At 51.1% G+C, this 26,539-nt stretch overlaps 1 protein-coding gene across 2 annotated transcripts; it reads left to right on the top strand.

Moving 5' to 3' along the window:
• The first annotated feature begins 84 nt into the window (after positions 1–84).
• Positions 85–26,425, top strand: LOC122384037 (histone-lysine N-methyltransferase SETD1B-A-like). Of its 2 annotated transcripts, none has more exons than XM_043371005.1 (13): positions 85–107; positions 4,204–4,372; positions 4,576–4,699; positions 4,996–5,088; positions 5,317–5,494; positions 5,800–6,724; positions 7,018–7,147; positions 7,534–7,683; positions 8,092–8,615; positions 9,015–9,564; positions 10,241–10,447; positions 24,609–24,866; positions 25,267–26,425. In XM_043371005.1, exons 2-13 carry the CDS (start codon positions 4,224–4,226, stop codon positions 25,438–25,440), a joined length of 3,462 nt encoding a protein of 1,153 aa, XP_043226940.1. In that variant the 5' UTR covers positions 85–107; positions 4,204–4,223; the 3' UTR covers positions 25,441–26,425. The 2 variants fall into 2 exon arrangements, with proteins under 2 accessions (XP_043226940.1, XP_043226939.1); XM_043371004.1 differs by lacking the exon at positions 85–107 and adding an exon at positions 1,297–1,360.
• The last annotated feature ends 114 nt before the right edge of the window (positions 26,426–26,539 follow it).

Below are 26,539 nucleotides of genomic sequence, written 5' to 3' on the forward strand. Positions count from 1 at the left end.
TCATGCATAGATAACAAATAGATAACAAAATAGATAAAATAACAAAATAGATAACAAATGCTCAATAATGACGCGCACGCCTCTGGGGTTCGTGGTGGGGTTAGAATGTAATTACTGTTATTTTATCATTGATTCTCGTTTGTTTTGTGCCCTAGCTATTTGTTAATCACTTAAATTTGAATGATTGACATAAGTTATCAACTTATCGATTATTATCGAGCAAGACGCTTATAGGTTAAAAGTGTATCATCGTGCAGCATTCGCTTGGTGATTCAGATTGTCCAATCTTTTTTAATTGAACAAATGATTTAATTCAATCAGCCAGCTCAGCTTTGCTTTACCACATGATGAAAAACGTGAAATTGTTTTTTTAATGAAATAGTGTTTTCGGTTTTGGATAACGTTCATTATTGGCTATTGCTTGGCGTTAAAGTTGTAAGCTATAACTTTTGCGAGATGAAGGTAGTTTGCATGTAGAACTGGTGCCACAGTTTATCATAAATGATAGATTTTATGTATGGGTGATTGCTTATTTCTTTTGAAGGTTATGTAGATAGTGTGGTAACTTACGGAGAATGAGACGTATCTTGGATTGTTCCTTTACTGTTACTGATAAGGGTTTATTTGGAAACTGGCAATCACACTACTAGAATTGAACCAATATAGCTGTTATGATCTGCAGTACTTACTTGATTGTAATTAATCTGTCAGTTTTGCCTTTTTGTAAGTCTGTCAGGTGCATATCTTGAACACTTTTGTGTATTTTTATTTGAAATGGGTATGGGCAATACTAGGTTTAAATGAGTGATAATAGTATTTTCCCTTGAATAGGTAGGTACATGCTAAATGTTATTGAAAATAACTGCAGTATTAACTTATAAAGGTTACCTTAATGTCTCATGAATCATTGGTAATGCATGTGTGTAAACTGCAACCAGTGTGAACTGCTGCCCGCTTGTCTCATTGTTGTCACATTTGCAATGGGGCTGTTTCCTTACATAGTGGCATAGGGGCAATATTCTTAGTCTTATGATCTTTGCTGAAAAGCCTTGCAATGAAAAATACAAAAAAAATGCATCATAATCATGTAAGTTTACAGATCATGTTACATAAAATCTTAGTTTTACATGGCATGACTTAATTTTTTATTAAAAAAGAATGGGCAATGATGTTTATGTACAACTAGGAAATTGGACCCATCAGACCAAAACTATGAAATTTATTATGCACAATCATTATATTTTAACTGCTATTCATTTCACAGGAATTCAATGAGAAGATATGGATTATGGAAAGTGCTGAATGTTGTGAAATATGTGCACATAGGCACTTGTCAAAACAGTCTGATTTTTATTGTTAGGTAATTAGTAAAATGAGCTTTATTTTTTTTTTAGAATGGTATTTGTCAATGAACTAGAATGATAGTCAAAAGTCTTCTTCAATAATGGAAATCATGGGGTAACATCTGTGGGATTTGGTTGTAGAAATGTTGTGTATATGTTAGGGTGGCACTTAAAAATCAATTTTTGATTTTTAATGCGTGCGGGTGGTTTTCCGGTTCCATTCCCGTAAAAAATAAGGGAGGCAAATTTTTATGGGAAAATATTGATGTTTAGAGGTCGCGAAACAAGGTCAAAATTGAGATTTTGGTAGCATATTTCAATATCATTAAAATCGCTTCTCAGTTTCCTATTACGCTATAATCGGATGATAATAAGGCATTTCTTAGTCATTTTCATATTGTTTATTGATATTCCATGCAGCTTCGGCCACGCCAGAACGCTGGTCTCAGAACTCCACTACTCCAGTTCCTCCTCTTTAGTAAATTATTGGCGCCTCATTGGAGGGAGGGGTATCATGGGCAACGGGCACCCAGATCACTTTGTGTGTAGCCTGGTTAGCAATTGCAGTCGATCTTCGGGTGTCAGGTTAGCGTTTTCTGTGATCTTTTCAACGACATGGAGGAAGAGCTGGCGCTAATCTTTGTCTTCCATGAGTGCCAGTCCTACATCAGCGCCATGCCGCGCCTGGTGAAGTCATTCACCACCCGCAGCCCCCGGACTACACGAGCTGCGGTTTGGTAGCTGCTGTCCTCCCAGTGGCCTTGGTCATTGATGATGAGCCCCGCGTCCAGGTCGTGTATCCTTGAGAGCTTTTTGAACGATGGTGTGAGGAAGCTCGCCAACGTCTCGGTCGCGAGAGCGGCGTTCATAGTGCCCACTAAGGACTTATGGGGCGGGTCCCCTCTCCTACAAGTCTATTGCCCGCACCATGTCTTGATTGAGCCCAGGGTCGGGGTCTAAAAGCTCCAGAGTCACCAGCCGATCACTCAATTACTACAGGTGACGGCCGAAGACCGGGACTGTCGCCTTCGACAGCTCCTTGTCGGGGTAGGTGCAGAACGAGTTCACGAAGGTCAGGTCCAGAGCGGGCGCAGTGGCAGTAGAGTCCCAGACCAGGCGGCGGCGGCGGCGGCGAACTTGCAGGCAACGAACAGCGCGAGCGCACAGCGTCTGATGACCTGGGCCTCGGCCGCCGTCAGCCGGAGCCGCTCCCTGAAGAGGAAGGCATCCACGGTACGGATGGTCTTTGCCATCCACCTAACTCAGTGGAGTACTCTGAGGCGGAGAAACGGATGCCGTGCTTGGAACTCCACCGAGAGCAGTTACGCAGAGCTCCAGAAGTTTTCGGTAGTCTTCCCGGAGCTAGGCATAGTCCAGCGATGGAAGCGATGGAAGCTGACCAGCAGCTTGTCCCACTCCGGAACGTCGTCGACGGCGAACGCCACCGGTGTGATCCTGTCAATGAAGCATGAACTCCCACCCGCCTTTGAACCTCTTAAACAGCCGGATGTAGAGGCCGCTCGAGATTCTACGGCAGGTGGAGCAGGCCTTCTCTAGGACCAGCTCTTACACGTGGTGCCGGCAGGCCAGCTGGAGGACGGGCCGATCCAGCTTCTGCTCGATAAGGGCTAAAGTACCGTTCACCAGCATGCTGTTCACCGTCGTGGCGTCGAAGCAAAAGGCCGCAGTTCCGCTTCTCCAGTTCCTAGCCCCCCAGCGCTGTGAGCATGGCCTCCTGTGCTTGTATGGAGGGGAGTTTGGGAACGGTGAGGAGCTTGGCCACCCTAATCCCCCCCCCCCCCCCCAATCACCAGGACCTAGAATCGGTCGACGCTCCTTCTCTCGCGGTTCAGCCGGAGTCGTATCAGAAGTTCCGTGCCGCAGTTGATAACAGGTTCTGGTTCACGTGTTCTTCACACATTACGGTTGGGCAGTTTGGCCCGGTCGAGGCCAGTTCACTGTTGGGGACGTCCGCTCGCCCGCATGCGCTTGGGAGTGTGAGTCGACGTTTCTCTCTCATGGTCGCCATCGTCAAAGACGTTCCCTCCGTGTGCGCGCCGCAACGGCCGGGTAAGTCTGTTGCTGGCACTGGCACTATGTAGAGTCGGAAGAAGCGCCCACGGAAGAACATCCCGAAAGCACAATAAACCAGTGCAGCTCAATGCCCACTCTCGCCTCTGCTTTCCCCCGCCGGCGATAGGCTGACTCCAACTTCTTCACATTCTCTTTGACAGAAAAGGAGCATGTCTCAAGAACCGATAGAACTGTGGGGCTCGTCCTCCCTTTGGAACAGGAGAGACCGTTCACTCCTCACACTTATAAGAGGATATGACCTCCACTGTGAGAAGGCACCGGTCGCAGGCCAAAAACAGGCCTGACATGGGTAAAACAGCCCAGATCAGACCTGTCTTGGCCTGACCTGGACTGGCTACGATCGACCGGAAGTGATGGGATAAGCAACTGTTATACAAATAAAGGTCAAAATACGTCGGATATGACGCTTAATGACCACATATGTCATTCCAAATAGGTTTAAAGTAGTTTCCAAAAAGTTGATTTATTCCCCAAAACTGCCAACTTTGACCTCAATTCGCGACCCCTAAATATCAATATTTTTCAAAATAATTTTGCACACATTATTTTTTACGGGAATGGAACCAGAAAACTACCCGCACGCCTAAAAATCGGATAACATAAAATTCACCCTATTGCTAAGTGCCACCCTAGTATATGTGTTCCAAAAAAATGTTTTAAAGATTAAATACAAGGGCAATTATTCCCAGATGTAAGGAGTTTTGTCATCTAGCTTTTGTTACCATGTGATTCTCTTTTCAATTTTCATGCTGTTTCTCTATTTCAGATTTCTCAAGATAGCTTGGTATGAATGGAATAAATGATCATGGACGACAACATGCACCACATCAGCAAATGCATAATGCCAGTGACAGGCATGTTCAGCTCCCAAAATTTAAGGCATTCAAGCTGCTTTCAGATCCATGCATCATCAAGGGTGCTGCAAAAATACTCAGGTGATGACATGTGCTGATGATGTTTACCTAGGGCCAATGTGCTCCTAGTATGCTGTCATACGATTGTTGGTGCCTTTAACCTGAAAAGATTCTTCTCTCAGCAATGGTTTGTTGTGCTCTGCTATTTATTGTAGACCATAGAACACCTCACTATGTATTCACCGATCCCTGTGAGCGCTGACTGACCTGTGGCGCGCGCACAGGTACGACGGCAAGGTGCCCAACGACTCCACGTACCCGACGGTGCAGGTGCGGGACCCCCGCTCGGCGCTCACACGCATCCGGTCGCGTATTGAGGCGACCGAGCTCACCGTGCCCAAGTTCCGGGTACGTATTCGCCAGCGGGAGCGAAGCCGAGCGGGTCCGCGATGTTTTTGCAGGAGGATGCAGGTGGCCGTTAGATGAAGTGCTGCTCTACTGCGGTGCGACCAAAATGCGACCAGAATTTTGGCATTGTGGACTCATTGTGCCTAATATTATGTTTCAGGTGCTTTCGTTGATTGTGGATATTTAACAAGCATTGAACTTCCCAGATGTGAATCGCTTGGTGCGAACGTGATGTAAATATCGCGATATTTCCATGTAAAACATTCTGTGTCACTCGATACCGGTTTTTTTCGCAGATCGATGATCACTACGTGGGAGCACCGCCGCCGCTGGAAGTGTCGATCACAAACATAAACGACAACATCGACAAGGCGTTTCTGGCCGAAATGGTGGGTGCGATTCATCAGGAGAGGAGGGCTTGCTAGAGACTGCACAAATATTCAGAAAACATCGATAAAGGGTGTTCTTTCTTCTTCTTCAATCCTTCAATTCAATTCTTCAAGGCTGTTCTTATCTGTCGCCTTTGACTTTGATATGTTTTCCAATAATACCTATCCCCAACCATCCTTGGGTCGATCCTTGGGTCACCATTTGACCCCGGCGGCCGCCCTGTGCAGGTGCACGAATGCGGCGAGCTGGACGAGCTGATGATCTTCTACCACCCCCGGACCAACAAACACCTGGGACTTGCGCAGCTCGTCTTCCGGTTCGTCCAGGGCGCCAAGGCCTGCGTGGAAACGCTCAACAAAAAGTCTGTTATGGGCAAGGTGCTCAGTGTGTTCCTGGACCCGTTTGGTGAGTGTGCTTTTGCGATTTTCTGACCCCACCTTGTATTTTGGTTCGTATAAAGGACAATATTTTTCTGTTGTTTGGTGGTATGAAAAGCGATTAACTGCCACGTAATTGACGTCAAATTTACTCTTTGTTGTGACGGTGGCCCTGTACTCAAGTACGACAGTTCTTTAATGGCGTTCTGACACAGCGTGTAGCAGTTAGCACTACGCTCACAAATAAGTGATGCTGGTGATGCATATGGTAATATGTGCTCTTATGTTTCCCTAGCCTGACCTGTTACTCATGTTACTGTCGCTGTGCTTCAGGCGCCAAGGTCCGTCAGATGTATAACGACCTGCTGGAGGACCGGCCGGTGCCGCGGGAGGAGCGGCCTCCCGCCCGGGAGGACCCGCTCGCCGTCTGGACGGAGCCGGAGCGGCACGAGCCGCCGGAGCCGGAGCACCACGAGCCGGAGCCGAAGCCGGAGCCGGCGCGGGTGCCGGCAGTGGTGGCGCCGCCGCCGGCCGTGCCGTTTGGCCGCGAGGATTCCGGCCAGAGGATGGACCTGGACACGCGGATCGCCCTGCTGCTGCAGCACAAGTCGAAGCGTAGCCTGGCGCCGTCGTTCGCGCAGCTGCTGGACAGCGGCGGCGAGGCGGCCAGCTCGGAGTCGATGAGTGACTCGGAGCACAGCTCGGACGACGAGCCGCCGCCTCCGCTCAGCGTCACGCCGTCGCCATTTCTGTCGCGGGAGAGCTACCTGCAAAGTCACCGTCTGGCCTGTGACCGGCTGGCAGAGCTGCGAGCCGACCGGCCCAGCTGGCAGCGGCAGCGCAGCTCCCTGGAGGGACTCCGCTCGCTCCAGGAGCTCGGACGGCGGCTCGGAGTGCTCGATGTGGACGACAGCGCGCGCACGCGGCGCCGCCGAAGACGACGGCGGCCGCGGGAGCCGCCCGAGCCCCCGCCGCCGCCGCCGCTCCCTCCGCCCGTGAACGGCGCGCCCGAGCCGCCGCCGCCGCCGCCGCTGCCGCCCGGGTTCGAGCCGCCGCTGCCGCCGTTCCCGCCGCCGGACGGCGACGACCCGGGCTACCCGTGCTGGCGGCCTCCCGACTGGGTGTACCCGTACCCGCCGCCGCCCGGCTACCACGCGTACGGCGCGCCGCCGGTGCCGGCCGAGCCACCACCGCCCGACTACGACGGCGCGCCGCCACCCGTGGAGGCCGAACGGCTCACGCCAGAGGCCGTGGCGCAGTGAGTACAGGGAGAACTGGCAGGGTGGTGGGGTGAGGACACGGGCAGGGGCCGTGAGTGGGAATAATGACAAACTGTCTCAACTTTCATGTTTCCGCAAAGATTGATTATGTGTCTTCTTCATATATCGTCTGCAACGGAGGTTTTTAAGACCTGTCACGTCTGTTTACTTCTAATAGGATTAGGTTTAGCTCATTGGGTCAAATTATTTTAATCATATCAGGACGTTTTCCTTGTTCAAGGAGATTAATCGTTTTGTGGAATTGTGAGCTGACGGTATTTCCGCTTCACAGGCATTCCTTAGACCAAGTTGTTAAAGAATTGAAACAAATTTTGAAGAGGGACTTCAATAAGCGAATGATAGAGAACACCGCGTACAAATTGTTCGAGAAATGGTGGGACGAGCAGGCGGAACAGCATAAGGTAAACGGGCCTGGAGCTGTGTGGTCATTATTCAAGTGGAACGTTTTGGCAGGTATTTTCTGGAAAATTAGGGTTCTATTTTTGCACCTCCATTACGGCTGTTGGTTCTTGGTGGTTATTTGCGTAATTGAAATCCATCAATTTAACAAAATTATTGTTGATAGAATAAATAAATGACGGTTGATACCAAATCTAAATCGCACTGTAGATTTTATGCAATTATTATTGCGAACGCTGATACAAGTTAACTCACTATTGTGACCAACGTAGTTCGTTCTGTTATCGGTGGCTAGTGGCTACATTCCATAGTACTCTCTTGTTACTCTCTTGTTACCGAATGCCCCCTGCCCGTCGCGTCTGTGACCGTGCCCCGCCGTCCCCGTCAGGCGCAGGAGACCCGGACGGGCGGCCCGGCCGTGCCGGCGCCCAAGCGGGCCGACCTGATGTCGCTGCTGGAGAGCAACCGCGGCTCGCTGGCCGGCTCCAGCTACGGCCTCGGCTTCCGCATGGCCCTGCCCAAAATGCCCTCCTTCCGGGTAAGTGATGGCAGAGAGGTAGAGCCGGTGATGGACCACCCTCGGGGCCGGGCGTCGGTCAACCTGGGATATTTGTCGATTGGCTCGTGTAAGGTAGGTGGCTTCAATGCCACATGACATTATTTTGTTCAACCTGTCTGTTCTCTGATAAAGACAGTCATCTTGAATGAGCTGACGTCATGGATACCGTCGATGGTGACTACATTGTGGATTTTACCGGGCTTGAGCTTGTTACATCCAGGGACAGCCTCCGCTAGAATTCCCATGGATGCAAAAACATGTCAGTCATGTGTTTGTGGTGGAAAATCACTAATTACCTAGTAGAAATTCATTGTAAAAAGCGTGTGCACGGATGCTCCTGCCTGTATTAGTAGCTGACTACCGACTTACCTGCTCGTCTCCCCGCAGAAGAAGAAGACGCGTCCGTCTCCTCCGCCGGAGGACGAGCCGAGTCAGGCGCCGCCCGACTCCGACTCCGAGGCCGAGCCGGAGGCCAAGGCTGAGTCAGAGTCGGAGGCAGAGCCGGAGCCGCAGCGTCGGGCGGAGCCGGCTGAGCCGCGCTCCCGGCCCCGTCTGCCCAGTACCTCCAGTGAGGAGGATGAAAAGGAGGAGGAGCAGGAACAGATGTCGGAGAAGAGCGACCAGGAGGAGGAGAAGGAGGCGGCAAAGAGCGACTCCAGCAGTACAAGCAGCAGCAGCAGTAGCAGCGAGAGTAGCAGTAGCAGTGAAAGCAGCAGTGAGAGCGAGAGTGAAGCAGAGGATGAACCGGTGTCGACAAAAGCGGATAAGGAGAAGAGTAGGAAAATCTCGAAGGAGACCAAATCAGACGAGGGTGTTTCGTTATCAGAGCCGGAGACGGTCAAAGAAAAGGAGAAGAAACGCTCGCCTTTCGCTCCGAAGCTGTCGGTGTCTGAGGATGATGAAAGGAAACGGTGAGTGCGCTGTGGGCGAGAAACGTGTCTTACTCATCAGATGAACTCATTTTGGAGTAGATCCTATAAGTGAAAAGCACGATTCATGTTTCTCCGTTTGGAGTAACGGTAACGTCTGGCTTGGTGTTTGTACTTTTCATAATTCATTTAATGGGCTGAGTAGCTTCGGTCCTACAATCGTGTCTTTCGTCTGCCTTTGCAGTGGCGTTGTATGTCGATTTCGTGCCGCAAATGTTTCGAACACCTTTCATTGTTCCTCATGTTCACTAACGGTCTCGTGTAAAGAAGCAGCTCTTTCGAACATTCCTGGATGGGTTTCGTAACGACTTGTCGGTCTTGATGTATAGCGTGTCCTGCGTGGTTCTCCCCCTCTGACGGTCAGTATGTGTTGTCGCACAGGCTGTCGCTGGAGTCGCCTCCCCTGCCGACCACGCCGGGCCGCTCGCCGGCCGGGCGCGCCCTGCTGTCTCAGGAGGAGCACTCCTACTGCCGGCCGTCGGCACCAGTCGCCGACACACCCTCCCCGGAGGATATCCGGGCGGCGCTGCTGCAGGACCACGGCTACACGCGGCCGGCCGCCCCCGCCCCCGCCGCCGCCCCCGCCCCCGCCGGCCGGGCAGGGAAGCGGCGCCGGGAGGTCGCCGAGCTGTCGGCCGGACTGCGCGGCTTCACCAAACGCGAGGTCATGGCCGAGATGGCTCTGCTGTACGAGTTCCTGACGCGCGGCCTCTCCGCCGAGGATATCGACTACCTGCACCGGTGCTATGAGGGTCTGCTGGCGGACGACCAGAACAGCTACTGGCTCAACGACACCCACTGGGTGGACCACCCGGCCACAGACCGGCCAGAGAAGAGGAGGAAGGTGGGCGACCTGCCCGTGCACCGCACCGGCTCAGCCCGCACTGAGGGATTCTACAAGGTGTCGCGCAAAGACAAACTCAAAACCAGGGTGAGTCGGGACGGGCTGCAGTGCACATTAGGACGGAATGTGTTCTCATTTCGTCAGAGATTACCGTTTTTGTTTGTTTGTTTTGTTGGGTTAGGCCCTTTCGATCCATTAAGACCATTTCAGAGCCGGAAGGATAATAGGATATATGGGGAGACATTGGTCTGGGCAGGCACCCTAGTGAGTCGCCGGGGCTGAGCCCGTCCAGAGGACAGGCCACCCAGCCCCAAGGCACTCACTGCACCCGGCTACGGGGTGCGCTCCCTCGGGAGCAGCGGTGCCGCTCCAAGGGAGCAGCCCGCATGAGATAAAGTTGCCTGTCCAGCCCGGAGGGGGGTTGCGGCATGGAGGAGAAGGATTTCAGTTTCCTGAGGATAGAAGCATGGAACGGTCAGAGATTACCCAGAGTTCTCGTTCGGGAATGCTGCCTGATGAACACATTAGTTTTCGTTTGTTTTCCTCTTAGTCATAATTTAATCCACAGATCGAGCCTTTTATGCAATAATCTTTGTCTTCAGGTTCAGGCTGACGCTAACCATCGAGTTAACGCAGCATTACCTACGTCAGGTCACGCTAACACCATCTGACACGTGTATTACGGTACCAGATCCAGCTAACGCCACCCTGTCGTATTACCGTACCATGTCCAGCTAACGCCATCTGTCGCCTCTCCCCACAGTACCATTTCGGCCGTACGGTGCTGGAGGCGTCGCTGGCGGCGGCTGCCGCTGGCCGCACCGACCAGGGCTCCACGGTGCCTGACCAGCGCTCCAAGGCGGTCACGGCCGCCTCCATCTCGCGCGAGGCTCGTAACAACCAGCGGCGCATCCTGACCGTGCTCGGTGGCGAGACCGAGAGCGAACTGCTCAAACTCAATCAGCTCAAGGTGAGGGCGGACGGCCGAGCAGACTCGGCGGTAATGGACGGCGGGGGTGGACTCCAGCCACGAACGATGACGCTCGTGGCTGGAGACACCCCTTCCCATAAACAAAGCATACCGCTAAGACCAGTAAAACGCCTTTTGGGCGAAGAACGAGCGAGCGAGATAGTGAGCCCTGCACGTGCGGAAGGGCGAGAGGATGCTTCCAACGGGCTTGTGCAAAGCATCCTTCTAACCGGTCGCTAGCGGTTTGCCAAATTTGAACGCAATCGGCCCAGCCGTTCCTGAGATCTGGAAGCGGCATTCTGCACGTGCGCACGTGCAAACGGGGTCCAAAATGACTTTTGCACGGCACCCTACTAACTGGTCCCCAACCGTGTACCAAATTTGAGCGCAATCGGCCCAGCCGTTCTCGAGATCTGGAAACGCCCCCTGCACGTGCGCACGTGCAGTAGCACCCTAACCGCAACACATGGGAATGCATTGCCTGGTGGGTGCCTACCTGTATGCCAAGTTTCAGCGAAATCGCCCCAGTAATTACCGAGCTACTGAAATGGGAACAAATTTGGCACCTCTTATTGTTGTATTTTGCACGTGCAGTGGGGGTCACTCACATAGATGAAGAGTATCCGACCTTTGGTAGAAGGGATGCAGCTACCCTATAAAAATGACCGCAAGACAATCGCTCAAGCCGCTGCTGAGATATGGGCCTCTCAAAATCATTACTTTTGCAAAACTGCTTGAACACCCTTGACTTTTCACGTGGCACGTGCCACGGCGGTCACTGAGATGTATCAAAAGTAGTCAATTACGGGGTAGAAGGGATGGGGCTACCCAACAAAAAAGACCGCAGGCCAATCGGTCCAGCGGTTGCTGAGATATAAGCCTCTCAAAAGCGTTACAGGCCGGGCCGGGCCGGGCCGGGCCGGGCCGGGCTGGGCCGGGCCGGGCCGGGCCGCTCATACTGAGATTTTTCCGTTATATTGAAAAGACTCACTTCGCTCGCTGCGCTCGCTCGCTCGTAATCATTTAGGGTTGGTTTAATGGGCATGCTCTCAGCTTATTCATCCACCGGCATCCAGTATTAGTCTTAGTCACTGGTCAGAGCGCTACAATCACAAATCGCTCCTTAGAATGCTCTCTTGGGTATTGCTCGCCTCGCATATGCCAACTGGCACGATATTTTTGATTTAGACAGAGCATTATATTGAACGGAAGTTGTATCCCTCGACCATGGATGAGAGATGATATAGCTTTCGCCGACAATATTGTGTTTCGGCATCACGTGTTTCTTAGTTGTTACGAGCGAGCGAGCGCAGCGAGCGAGCGAGTTCATACTGAATTAAGGGAAAATCCTGAGTATGAGCGGCCGGCCGTGGGGACGCTCTTCAAAAGCTAATATCTTAGGAACGGGACATCCGATTGACAAGCGGTCTTCTTTACTGAATGTCACTTGGACGTAAAAGTTCTGTGGTGTGATGGCCACCATGCGTTCTTGCCAACCACCGCACGTGGCGCGTGGTAAAGTTGGACATTTTTTAAGAACCCCCAAAATTGCAACCTCAATGACGGCACAACGGCTGGGCCGATTGAATTGAAACTCGGTACACAGTTAGGTCTCCATCAGATAATTCATCTGCATGTGTTAAGGTTGGGGTGCTACAGCACGTGCGCACGTGCAGGGGGCGCTCCCAGATCTCGAGAACGGCTGGGCCGATTGCGCTCAAATTTGGTACACGGTTGGTAGGGTGCCGTGCAAAAGGCAGTTTGGACCCCGCTTGCACGTGCGCACGTGCAGAATGCCGCTTCCAGATCTCAGGAACGGCTGGGCCGATTGCGTTCGAATTTGGCACACCGCTAGCGACCGGTTAGAAGGGTGCTTTGCACAAGCCCGTTGGAAGTACCCTCTCGCCCTTGCGCACGTGCAGGGCTCACTATCTCGCTCGCTCGTTCTTCGCCCAAAAGGCGTTTTACTGGTTAGTAAACACCATGCTTCCATTCACTGATTATGTGTGATGTGTTAGTCATGTTTGTAATAAGCAGGATGCAGATTTTTGCGATACCCTTCCATAAAGCGATGTCAGTCCGTCCTGTGCAGTAGTTAATTTTTTCATCGCTGCGACTGTGTGTATCCTGTCACGCCGTAAGTTGGCCCATCCGCACACAACCTAAGCCACTCGACAGTCGACAACTGCTTTTAGATATGGAAGTGCTCTCTGCTCTTCAGATTGATTGTTTAAGTCAGCTGAACATCCTGGTGCGACTGCATAAGTGTGTATCCGCGCAGTTTTACATTCGTCTGGTATATGTTGACCTTTATAGTTCCCAAATATCAACCCATTGACAAGGTCTTGAATTAGCCATTGTTTTTGTTGATCCGGATATGTTCGCAACTATTCTCCCAGTACGGAGGTCGTGGTTTCGTCATTAATATCACTTTGTCACGATCAAGGCGCTAAATTAATGGTAATTACCGCTTTATCGATGTTTTAGCTGTTTTGTTTGCTTTCTTGTGCGCAACCTTTTCCTTGCGAAAAAAAGACAATATCAGCTCCACGTACACTATCCCGAAAATAATTTCCTGATCCTTTCCTGAAATCTGACAGGAGGTCATAATTGTGACACCCATTAAGCAGAAATAGAACGTTTGAAGGACAAAGGATCGGGTCCGAACAAAGCCGCGCATTTTCTGCACGATCGCATCGCTCGTACACGGGCTCTGAGGGAGCATGTCACGATATTCTGCTGCTTCACCGTCACTAGCAGGAAGCGGTTCACGGGCGTATTCAATAATCCAGAGGCCGGCGTCTGTTTTCTACCAGGTACAGTCGTTAGGTTACCGACAAATTGTCATTTCTCACGTCTTATTCCCGGCCTTTCACAGAATCGTTTGATGGTATCACTTTTTTGTTTACATTCACCGGGGTAGCATGCTTTCCGTATTGTTTCGTGTAGGATGAGCTGTTGGCTGATGCAAATTCTGCTCAGAAACAGGCATGGTCTGCACCAAACACTAATTCGTCTCGATCCGTTTACGAATGGATGTGAAGCGCGAGGCGTGTTCCTCAAAGCGAAAGGGGAATGAGGCAGAGTGCAGACCGACTAAGTGGTAGCTCCCGAAGAGCTGATCTCTCTGAAACCATGCAAACAACTGTCAGTTTTCTTCGTTCCTAGTCATGGTATCCCCCATTACCGAGCTTATGGACAGCCGGGGTTACGTTACTTCAGAGAATAACACGGTGCATGTAATATGTAGCGTAAAGGTTGCTTCCGATGCTTTTTGCAGCTCTCTTCAACTTATTTGGTGTCTTATTTCAACTTATTTGGTGTCTTCTTAAAGGCAAGCCATTTTTAAGTCATTTTATAAGTCATTTTTACATTTTCGATTTAACCACAGGCGAATATTGCGAAATGTTGTTAGGAACTCAGCCGTTATTTATCATGCCGTAATGAATTCGCTTGAGCGGGCTCTGATGGAGCCTGTCACGATATTTCTATAGGGAGCCTGTCACGATATTTCGATATGCTTATATTCGTGCCCCGGGGGTACGAATACAAAAATACGGGAGTGTGTTCAATTAACGCTTTCCTGTGATACCATCCTGCGAAAAGGTTTAAGTGTGGTTAACCCGCGCACCGACGGGGGGGCGGATATCCGCCCCCCCCCCCCCTGAGGTTTTTCGCGGATAGCGGGAAAACCGCGGCGCTACGCGCCGCTAAATTTGGTACGACTATTCTCTCATCAATTTTACACATGGTGTGCAAGTTTGAGCCTCCTCACTTTTAACCCGCGCCCTGCTGGGGGGGGGGGGGTGTTTGAACACCCCCTTGTGGTTTTTCGCGAATCGCCGCCGTTTTTGGTACACCTTATCATACATCAATTCTACACATGTTGTGAAAATTTCAGACCAAGGTCATTCAAGGTCAGGTCACCAGGTCACTTGAAGTGACCTCACCTCATAAAAACTTTCAATGTCTGTCATACTAGGGTTGACTATTAAGTAATGGAAGTGCCTTAAGCAATTAAACGTTTTTGCACGTGCACATGTTTTCTTGGTGTCATTTTATGCGCCGATGTTTTTTCTATCCAATGGTGAAGACCACATGTCCTTAGCTACTTCTTGCTCCAAGCTATCGTCGTTTTCCCAAGAGACCACCCGAACCTGCGGCGCACCATGAAAAAGGAGTCTGGCAATGGCCACAATCGCGCGCCAAGCGCCAGCGCGAGGTCATCAGAGCTTATTGGCTTATTGTTATGGCTACATAATGGACAATATCTACATTTTCATCAAAACAATACACATTGGCACGATAAATGACAGCATACACTACTCCACATAATCGCCTTCAAGCATCACACACCATTCCAGCCTCGTCTTGACCCACTCCTGGAACGCCGCCAGAAGACTGATCGGCGCTTTCTTTCTCAACCCGATGAAACCACCGACATATTGTCTGTGGGGAGGCTGCGTCGCTCCATACACTTAGAAAATAAATTTTCTGATATTGGTAGGCCTTTTCCCTACGACAAACTGAGCTCTAATGACCTTGCACTCGGCGATGGCGCGCGGCTTTGGCCATTGCCAGGTGGTGCGCCACAGGTTCGGGAGGTCTCTTGGGAAAACGACGATAGCTTATAGCAAAAAGTAGCTAGGGACATGTGGTCTTCACCATTGGATAGAAAAAAGATCGGCGCATGAAATGACACCTAAATAATGTGTGCACGTGCAAACCCGTTTAATTGCTTAAGGCACTTCCATTACTTAATAGTCAACCCTAGTAGCTACACCGAGTGACCGATCGCTTTGAAACTTAGCGATTGCTGAGAGCAATAGCATGTACAAAATGTATATCTCAGAATTTTGATATCGATGACCTAAGGTCAGGTCAATTTTGCGACCTCCCCATTATAAGTCAATGGGAGAAAATGAAAATGCGCCTCTGTATGAAAGACATTATAAACACTCCCAAACACCGAATTACAAGTGGTTTAGACACACTGAACTTGAAAATGGTGTCCGTGACCCTTGTTTATGCCCTGAGGTCATCTTAGGTCACGAATGGTATCTAACAGTTTTTCGCAAATAACTTTTGATAGAGGCATGCTAGAGCGATGAAAACGCCTTATATGTGTTCAGCTCGACGATACGGATCGACTGATATGCAACATGACCCTTTCCGGTCAGGTCATGACCTTGACCTGAGGTCAAATTTTCAAGTTGACCTTTCAAGGTCAAGTCATAGTTCATTCGATGCGTCTTGACGAGAGGAACACGATGCCGGTAAAAGTAAGCTCGTACAAGGCTTGGGTCAAAAGTTATTGCAGAAAAACTGTTTTCGAAAAAATCGGCTATTTTTGCAGTTTTTGCCCCCTGCAGGCAAAACCGTTGACGTTAGGTCAAATCTGAGAGAATTACTCAGAAAGGGCGTTAATAGGGCTATCGAATGCGCTTTTCCGCGGCGCTGTAGCTCTATTGGTTCCCGAGTTATGCGTTGGCTTCTTGGAAATTTTCGACATTCGACCTGGAAATCGGCGAAATTTTGCCTTCAATGACCTCTGGTGACCTGACCTTTGACCTGACCAAAAAATTGACCGAAGTGATTTCGTCATTATTTTTGACGCTCTTTCGAACGCCGCCTTCCGCGTATCGCTACGTGGCCCAGGAGCCGAGTTACAAGGGGGGGGGGTGTTCAAACACCCCCCCCCCCCCCCAGCAGGGCGTGGAAATCCAGGACCCTCAGCAGGGCGCGGGTTAAGGTCAGGTCACCAGGTCACTTTGAATGACCCAACCTCAAGTCACTTTTTTGCAACTTTGTCACCGTGCCAGAGCTACAGTGGATGTCGGAGGCCTTTGAAAGTCGCAGGATGTTATTAGGTCATTAGTAGCTACAATTTGTATATCTCGGAATTTTGATGTCGGTGACCTAAGGTCAGGTTAATTTCGCGACCTCCCCATTATAAGTCAATGGGGGAAAAATCAACTCCCTGTTTTTACCACTAAAACGGGTCGGAATGGTCCCATATACCATACATGACTTCACATACGATCAACCTTCACTACCTTGAGGTCTGTTTTGCTGTTGGGCAGCTGTAAGGTCATGTGACGTCATCAAAGGTCACCCAAGGTTTTTTGTCAATAACTCCGTACAGGAACAAGATACAGCCGCGCGGATGGTCTCATTGTGTTCAGCTCGTCAAGACGCATCGAATGATATACATGATGACCTCGAGGTCACGTGACCTGAGGTCAACCTTTGACCTTGACCTTTCGAGGTCAACATTTATATCATTCGATGCGGATTGACGAGAGGATCACGATGATGCCCTTAGTTTGTTCCTATCTTGACTAATTCGAAAGTTATTCGAGAAAAACTCTCCATATCTAGCGCCGCCATTTTGACTTTTTCGACCCATGTGACGTCATCTTTGACCTGACCTGAAAATGACCTTAGTAAAAATTGTAGACCTTGTCCGTGCGTATCCGATGCCGTTTACCGCTTGTCGCTATCTTGCTTCGTTCTCGAGATCTCAGGGGGGGCGGTCATCCGCCCCCCCCCCCCCCGTCGGTGCGAAGTTGGCGCAGACCCCCGTCGGTGCGCGGGTTATAACTTAAATGTATGGTAAAGCTTGTGCTCCATGTTTAAGTGCTTATTTTTTATAACACTTGAATAACAAGCGTAACTTTGATGTTATTGCTAACCCAAGCTGGTCGTTATCGTAGCTTAGAATGCCATCAATTGTATTGACAAAGGCAGACAACTCCACATGGGCGTGGCTATTCTGTGTCTCTAGTCACAGAGAGTTAAAAAGAAAACATACATCAGGGTAAAATGGGAATAAAATTTACCGTCAGAAATCACACACCCACGCACACACCAGGCACTCAATGCACACGTCATACGCAATCAGATCACCGACAATAACAGCCTCTCGGAACCCCATCAGAAGTGCGCCTTTACTGCTTTCTTAAAACTGTCCGGGTCGAGATCTAAAAGGGCAGCGGGCAGCTGGTTTAAAAGCGCGGTCGCTTGGTGTGAAAAGGCCCGCTGCCCAGCCGCAGTGCGCGAAACCGGTGGCCGTAGGCGACGGTCATTCCGGGTGGTGCGGTCACCACTGGCCCGCGACCCCGCGTTCGTGGCGAACAGTGAGGCGAGGACGGTCGGTTCACCGCGCACAATCACACCGCGCGCGACAGTCACCGCTGCGACCCGGTACATGTCACTAGCCGATTTGAGGCGCAGGTCATCCCGCGCGCGAGATACGTGGTCGTACTTTTTGAGGCCGGTAATAACTCTTGTAGCGAAGTTAATAATTTTGAGAAGTCTGGCACAGTTATCGGCAGAACCGTTTCCGTAAACAGATATGCAGTATCTCACGCGCGAGATGACCAACCCCTCAACAATAGTTTTCAGTACGTGCTGCGGGAGGAAATGCCTCAGGTGGCGGAGACCGATCAGGAGGCCGGTACAGTGGCGAACCACGTCACTGACGTGTGCGTCCCAACTCAAATGACGGTCAAACATCACGCCAAGGTTTTTGACTGTCCGGCTCTCCCGAACAGTCCCACCACCGACCCGTACGCTGACAGGGGGGAGGTTACGGGTGTTCTGACGGGTGCCGAGGAGAAGGATTTCAGTTTTGGACGCGTTGAGTTTTAAGCCATGGGCATGGAACCAAGCAGACAAGGTGGAGAGGGTAGATTCCATGCGTTGGATGAGGTCAGGAAGATTGGCTTTGACATCGGACAACAGGATTTGGGTGTCGTCAGCGTACTGAGTCACATGGGCGTCCGGTGCGTGCAGGCTGAGGTCGTTGGAAAAGATGGTGAATAGGAGAGGACCAAGGACGGATCCCTGGAACACTCCCGTGGTGATAGGAAGGGGATTTGAGACCACTCTGGCGCCGGAAGGAGAGCAGATGGAGACTGACTGGGAATGACCATGGAGATACGAAGAAAACCAGGATGTGTCAATGTTATATTGCTGAAGTTTGCTAAGGAGCAGAGAGTGTGGAATAGCGTCAAAACATTTGCTCAGATCCAAGAGGCACAGGAGGGAAAGGTGGCTACGGTCCATGTTGGAGAAAATACTGTTAGTAACAGAGAGCAGAGCGGTCTCGGTTGAATGGCGGGGACGGAAACCGTGTTGGGATGAGGATAGGAGATGATTGTCGGACATATAGGCATACAGCTGTCGCTGCACCACACGTTCGACAATCTTGGCTATGACGGGAACTATGGATATAGGACGGTAATTGGAGGGCAAGGAAGGGTCGCCGGACTTGAAAATAGGATGCACCAGGGAGTGTTTCCATGAATCAGGGATTTCACATCTGGTAAGGCACGAGTTAATGATGTGGAGAAGGACAGGGCCGATGGCGTCAAAACATAGGATTAGGGTACGTATACAAATTCCGTCAGGCCCACAAACACCGGAACGCTTCATGGAGAACATTACCTCCCGCAGGCCGGCCAGCGTGGTGCCGCGCACGCGGAAGCCGCAGGCGCCCACACGCGGCAGGCGACACGGGACAGCGGGCGGGGGCCCCAGGCTGGCCAGCTCATCAGCAATCCGAGCACCGACACCAACAAAGTACGCATTAACCTCGTCGGGAGTAGCGGCAGGAAGACTAGGGGCACTGCTACGCTTTCCGGCGATTATAGGGCGGATCACACGGTACAGTGAGCTGCTGCCATGCTCACGGAGCCTAGCTTCAATGTCCGCTCTACAATCTTGCCGGATCGCCGACCTGACCCTCCTATCAAGTTCGCGAAAGGCCGGCGATCTCCCCTCGCGGCGCAGTACACCCCTCCGCTGGGACATAAGATCGAGAGTCGCCGCGGTGACAGCCGGCGCTTCGGGGTTCCGGATGGTAGCGATTTTAGTCGGGGCATGTCTATCTAAAACGGATAGCAAACGATCAGTAAAGAAAGACCACATAAAAGAAACCGGATAGCTGCTAAAAACGCACGACCAGTCCACACTGTACAAATCGCTAAGCAATGCATCTCGCTGGATACGTTTGAGCGGCCTAAAACGCAGACGGGATGGTTTTTTAACACGTTTCGGTAAAGATAAAAGCAAGCGAACGACATAATGAGGGCTAAAAGAGCATTTTGACACGGCTAGACGACGGATGATGTGTTCAGAGTTGCAAATAACTACATCTAAAAGTGAACCAATGATCGTAGCTATGTCTGTTTTGGTAAAAGTACTGTGATTGGTAGTATGAGACGTTTGGCTCCAAGTGAGACACTCAAATTTCGGTTGTTCATCTCGCGTGCTTGAGATGCAGATTAATGATGAGTTGCCACTCTCTATGCTTGTTGCTTACAAATGACATGACAACAATCACTTTCGCCGTCACGTCAAAAAAGCGTTTATCGCGACTCCGTACGGTCTAGTTCGTTGCAGTCTTTTTCCGCGGGGCTCAGCCATTTCAGAACAGGTTTCAGTCAGCCTTGCTGTTTCACCATTTCGCCATGCATTCGGCACATGAGTCGAGGATGATGATGATGTGGCACATACCTAGCTGTTGCACCTTTCACCAGAATTGTCGGTGGTTGGTCCGATATTCGTCTTGCCATCAAGAATTATATGTGTTACGGGCCAAGTGCGAAGGCTAGTCCGTTTGCGAACGGACTAGTCCATTCGCGAATGGACTAGGCCGTTTGCGAATGGCGGTCCGTTTGCAAACGGACTAGTCCGTTTGCGAATGGCCGGCCATTCGCGAATGGCCTAGGCCGTTTGCGAACGGACGGGTTTGTGGCGTTGCACTTAGCCGCCGGAAGCATGGATCCTCGGATTGGGGTACGATTCCGAATGAATGGGGGACCGCTGGTCGATGCAGGGGCGTCGCCGACGGGGGGGGGGGGGTCGGAGGGGTCCGGACCCCTCCCCCCCCACACACACACATTCTTGAAAATATGCCGGTCCGACGCCCTCCCCCTCCCCCCCCCCACACACACACTTTTGGCCACGAAAATCGATCAAGAATAAAATAAAATATTTTAAAAACGATTTTGGTGCATTCTCAAAATAAAATTGTCTAAATCCGAGGATTTTTCAGTATTTGGTGGGGATTACTTTGACTGACCGTCCGACCAGATCCCCTAGTCGGAAATCCGTGGCGACGCCACTGCGTCTATATGTTTAGTTTGTTCTCCGGAGAAGATCTACGAGCTGGCGCAACTCTGGGTTAAGGTCTCCACACACCTGGTCCATTCGGGATGCGACTTTCCGCTGAACCCTGCACAACGCGGAAATTATAGCAACGTGTTGCCGCTGGCCAGGCTTCGGCCACCGATCTGGATCTGGGGAGGTCAAATATCCCCGTGACCTTCGAACAGCGGATAGTCGCGTGGTGTGCGAAGACCATTAGTACCGTGCTCCGGGCTCCCCGCTGATGACCCGACCTGACCTTGGTCGAGTTTGTGGCGCTCGATTCATTCTGCTCTGGTGTGGTGTACCTACCGGGACGGTGCGGGACTTTGCACATGCCAAGTTGACTTGCCAAGTTGACGTCACTTTGCTGGATATTTCGCACTTGGCCTGACTTCGCACTTGGACTGGGAGCATAAACGCCCGTCCATTCGCAAACGACCTAGGCCAACTGCAATAACGCACATGGACTAGTCCATTCGCAAACGGCCTAGTCCAAGTGCGTTATCGCACTTGGACTAGGCCATTCGCGAATGGACTAGCCTTCGCACTTGGCCCGCAACATATGCATTCTGCCTAGAAGTCATGGGTATTGCACCTCGGCGCGTATGGACGCGTGACGTAACGCACTGAACCGGCAGTCTTTGTCGGTCCATCCTCTCACTCACCGTGTTAGAGCTACTTCGGCCATTGATCAGTGCTCCGAATATGACAAAATTGATATGTGTAGGGCGCAAAAAGTGCGTTTTTCCTCTATATAAGACGTAGGTATTTGATAATTCGAGTGCATTCAAAATCAAAGCATAGTTCTTGTAAATGTCATCATACGAGCCGTCAATAGCCTTGGTGGTATGCAACCAATAAAACACTCCAGTGCTCAACCAAGCAAACTGTTTCTTGTTCATTCTAGATGTTCGGTGTTCAGCCAAGCTGTTCAATGTTCAACCAAGCTGCTGGTGCGCACTCTACTGACATGGTAACCCCAAGGCCGTCTTAGCTTCACCTGGCTATCTGGCCATCAGTGAGGGGACTGATTTAATTGTTCTAGACCTCCTTGTTTGTGCGAGCCGTTTTGTCATAATTCTCATGAACATGTGTGGTCGACCAGCGACCTGTGTATGAACACGTAAAACGTTCCGTTTAACAGCAGACCCACGCAATTGAGGGCACGTAAGCTTTTCTGTCTATGGGGAGACTGTTGCGTGCTGACAGAGGAACGATAGACCCTTGTACCCATCACCTTTTTAACCAACCTTCACGTCCCATTCTTTTATTTATAGCTCGGGAAGACTTGCGAAATAACTAACAGCAACTCTAAACGAATTGCATTTCATAAGTTCGGTCCATTTGTATAGCGTTGAGATCATCCCGTCAGAACTCTGTTTAGATTGAGATTAGATTTGCGCTGTATGTCATGACATTTGTCTACACAAAGGTTTTTCCTTCGTATTGCAAAAACTAGGTCATTTATTATCATCTTGGCATTACTTACATGTAAAAAAAAAAAACTGGGCGCTATTCAATCTGGAGTACTTACCTACGTATATGTTGTGAAATAGTCACTCACATGTGTTGGTCATCATCCGCTCGTTCATACACAGTGGAAGGAGGGATAAATCGTGTCATTTGACTCATGAGCCAACTGTCATGGATTTGTAAGTAGCAGTTTGATCGGAGCATCCCATACGAGGCATTGTCATTAAACACCAACGACTTAACTACGTTGCCAACGTGTCTTAGCCGGGATATAACGAGTCTAGCCAAAGTCGTGAACAAAGTACTGCTGTGATGCGTGAGAAGAGCTGATATAGGTGAAGAGCAAATGAAACCAAGAACCGTTCTCAGTAACGCTTGGTCCAATCATCAGCTTCATGCTCCTGATGGCCAATGCACAGTGGCCCTTTTTCAGAATTAGCACGCATAAATTCAAAATATTTTTTCTCTTCTTTTGAGTAAAAAGCAGTCTAATCGTGTGCAAAACATGCCAAACTATCCGATGGTGCCATTTTTACCTCCTAAAAAATAATTATCATTGGTAAAACTGACCGCAAAATCGAAGTTTGTCGAGAGGCGCGCGGACACCACCGGCGGACCCTAAAAAGTAGGGTGAGATGAACATCAATTTGTAAGGCTTTCGGTGAGAAAATATTAAAAATTAGTGGCATGACTGTGAAGCTGAGTATACGTAGAAGCCCTAGAAACCACAATTTTCATTGCATAAACTTAAATAGACCACTTTTGCCGAATATTGTGGACACAATAACAGGACAATTATCAACTGGAGATGGCGGCATACATATGAAGCTTTATGTTAAGTAGAACACTCTGGAACATGTCTTATTATACATCGTTCGAATCGCCGATCTCTTCTGACCATGTCCACCAAAGGGCACCGCGCCATTTTGCTTCTACGGTGGATAACGTGAGCCAGTTCAGTCCACGAGCGGCTGTGGCTCCTGTTCGATACGACTAAGCTCATTGACCTGGCTCGAAGCTGGTGTCACCTGGTGTGCGCCTAAATGTGGCTTGACTTTTGCCATAAGATGTGCTTATTGAAATGTCATGTAGGCATAACGCTGTGCTCAAGAAAAACTGTCCGATTTCTTGTCGCGTTTGATGTCCAAGCCGCACAAGTCCCGTAGTCGGCTTAAGATCTAACGTCAAAAGCGCCTATGTGTTTGTACTGTTCGCGTCGCGCTGACCTTAGTTGCTGCCCGGCCGGGGCCGACTAACGGTGGCTGGCAACAGCTGTAGATGCGGTCACGTGACGCCCTGGGGCGTCCTGGCGGTCAGTGCAGCGTGGTCGGCTGGCGGGCTCGCCACACTTGCGCTCGGAGCGGCCTGGGCCGGCGGGCGAGCCGTGCGAACGTGCGCCAAATCTTGGGCGGAGCGACCTGTCGCTGTTGGGCCGAATCTCCTTGGGCAGTTTGTTTCTTTTCTTCTCTTTGCATTGGCAGGGAACACGTCCTTGATCACGTGGTGATGTCTAGCACCACTTTCAGGTAATGTGGGAATTAATGCGTGCTAATTCTGAAAAAGGGCCACTGTGCAGTGGCCACCCTCTGCATTGACAAATCCAGTGGGTCGTGCGGCACTGACGTGCGATGGTTCCAGGGGGTCGTGTAATCCAATTTTGCCGTGCTCGGCCTCATTCTCCTCGGCTCGGCAGTTCCCGACATATCGTGAGAACGAATAATCACCTCTGTCGACTTACCTAACACGGCGTGTCATGCCAAATCCAATCGCCAATGATCTGGGGAAATCACTGATGTAGCGGGTTCTGTGCCAGTTCAGGTGGAAGAAGATAATGCAGCAAGTTGACATAATTAGAAACAGTCGTTTCCTGGCGATTATGCTCTGACCACTAACTATGCACGATTGGTGCTATTTTCGTTACGTCTTATCACGATCCTCTGATAATGGCTAAACATACCTCTTTGTGTTGTTAAAAGCCGTTCCTCCAAGACGCCGGTACTGTGTGTACATATTTGCGTATCGGTGTAACCTCATCGTCCCCCCAAGATCCGTAGTGGGTACGTATCTTATGTAGGTATGTATGTATGTATCTTAGTACCGGTGTAGCTTCTTCGTCCTTCCCTGTCACCGGCACTGAGTGTATTTTGGTAACTGATCCTCGGAGCTTACACCGTTACTGTGTGCCTCTGAGAGCCGGTGTGTAATCTCGCTTCTTCCCTCTCCTACACCGTTGCTGGATCTCTCTGTGGACCGATCCTCTGAGCTCACACTGTTGCTGTGTGTAGCTGAGGACCGGTATACGCTCTCTCCTACACCAGTACTGGGTGTATCTGCACGACTGATCCCGGGGTGGCCTCACCTCTGTCCCGCTGTAGTTTCCCGGGTCATCTTTCCGCCCCCACCCGCGTGAGACCGTTGCAAACAATGAACAGTCAACGGGAAACTCTGCCGTGACATGTATCCCTGTGTGGCTCGTTTGCGGTGGACAGCCACTGCAATTGATGTCCGCTGTTTGTCTTCCCGCCCACAGTTCCGGAAAAAGCAGCTCAAGTTTGGCAAGTCGGCCATCCACGACTGGGGCCTGTTCGCTCTGGAGCCGATCGCTGCTGACGAGATGGTGATCGAGTACGTGGGTCAGCACGTGCGCCAGTCGGTGGCCGACCAGCGCGAGCTGGTGTACGAGCGGCAGGGCATCGGCAGCTCGTACCTGTTCAGGATCGACCGCGACAACATCATCGACGCCACCAAGTGCGGCAACCTGGCGCGCTTCATCAACCACAGCTGCCAGGTGAGCTCAGAGCGCCGCCGGGCTCCGTGCTGACGGCTTGCTCACTGCGGTCGGTCGGCCGCGCCGCGCCGCTTCTTTTCGATTTAATGTAATTTTGCAGACCTTTCCTTCGCTGCAGCGGTTGGGCAGCACCTATGCCATATTCCTGGATCTGTATTACATGAATAACCGCGGCTCGCCAACACTTAGCCGCTTATTTCCACAGGGAAGGTAAACTTTGGCAGAATTTATTTTCCAACTCGTTTTTATATCGTTATGGGACAGAGGTGCTATCCTGAAAATAGAACAGCATGTATTACATGAGAGTGGCACATCATCCGGTTCCGTTTCACACGATTTGAACGCACAAATAACACATGTCCACTGCAGCCATTAACGCGTATATCCCTCCGTTTCACAGCCCAACTGCTACGCCAAGATTGTAGCTGTCGAAGGACAGAAGAAAATCGTTATCTATTCAAAGGAGCCTATCGGCGTCAACGAAGAAATCACATACGACTACAAGTTTCCGTATGAGGACGATAAGATTACCTGCCTGTGTGGCATGCCCCAGTGCCGAGGCTACCTCAACTAAGCCCTGCCAGTGTACGGAGCTGCCGCAGCCGCCGATATTCGGGGCTGTGGAAGCTCGGGCCTGTCCCGCTGGCCACCTGACCCGGCCCGTTCGGACCGGCCGCGGCCAGGCGAGCTCAGCGGCAGGTAGGGGCCAGGGCGCGGCGATCCGGCACCGCTGGGCGCGCCTCAAATGCTGGTGTCAGCGCGTGTGCCTGTCTGTGTGTTTTGGGGGTTTAGGGTACAATTGTTGTGTGTCGCCAGCCCGGGGCTGGGGTTTTCGCTGGCGGATGTTCAACAAAAGGAAGTCCTTACCTGACAACGAATAGCCGTGGGAACGAGCGGCGGTCGTGATCGCTGGCGCCGCTCACGCTCGGGCGGCAGCGGCGGCCGCCGGGGGCATACACCGTGTTCGTGTGACGCACGGGGGGCGGCCGACTCGGTACTGGCGGCGGGGCGGGCGGCGACACGTTTTACTGTGAAGAGACACACAGCGGCGTCCGCCGGCGTGCGGCACCGCCGCTGAGCGAAGGGAGGCCGCCGCCCCGCCGCCGCGCCTGCCGGGTCGGCCGCCGGTGGTTGTGCTGTTCAGGGGGGTCGTTCTGCACACGGAGCCGCGCGTCTCTGTGAGACACTGGCGCGGCCAAGGAGCTCACCGGCTGACCCGTGTCGGGATAGAGCCGCCCGCGAGACGCGCCGTCCGGCCAGAGGCGCCCCGCTCTAGTCTTTCAGTGTGCGTGTTTTATTGGATGCAATCTCACCAGTCGGCCATCGTCTCGGCGGTGGCGTGTTGGTGTTATGTCGGCCCGCGCATGCGCAGACGGGCGCCGCACCAGTTGTTGAAATCGTGCAGTACAGTGTCCAATGAACTGTGTTATCGTGACGATATTCCGGCTTTTTGCTTGGCACGAAACAATCAGTGGATTTGTGATCCTGGGTATGAGTTCACCGTCGTTTTTGTCCTATCGATCGTCAACATGAAGCATTATAAATGACAGCCGTCTGTTTTTGGTGTGTCGGCGGTGATTCAAGGATGTGTTCGTGAATCTCGTCCAATAATTGAGTTCGTCCGTCAATATTTATTGCGAATCGATAGCACGATTGAAAAATAGCTCACTTTC

This window comes from Amphibalanus amphitrite, unplaced genomic scaffold (assembly GCF_019059575.1).
Source record: "Amphibalanus amphitrite isolate SeventyFive unplaced genomic scaffold, NRLGWU_Aamphi_draft 000180F_arrow, whole genome shotgun sequence".
NCBI classification, from domain to species: domain Eukaryota; kingdom Metazoa; phylum Arthropoda; class Thecostraca; order Balanomorpha; family Balanidae; genus Amphibalanus; species Amphibalanus amphitrite.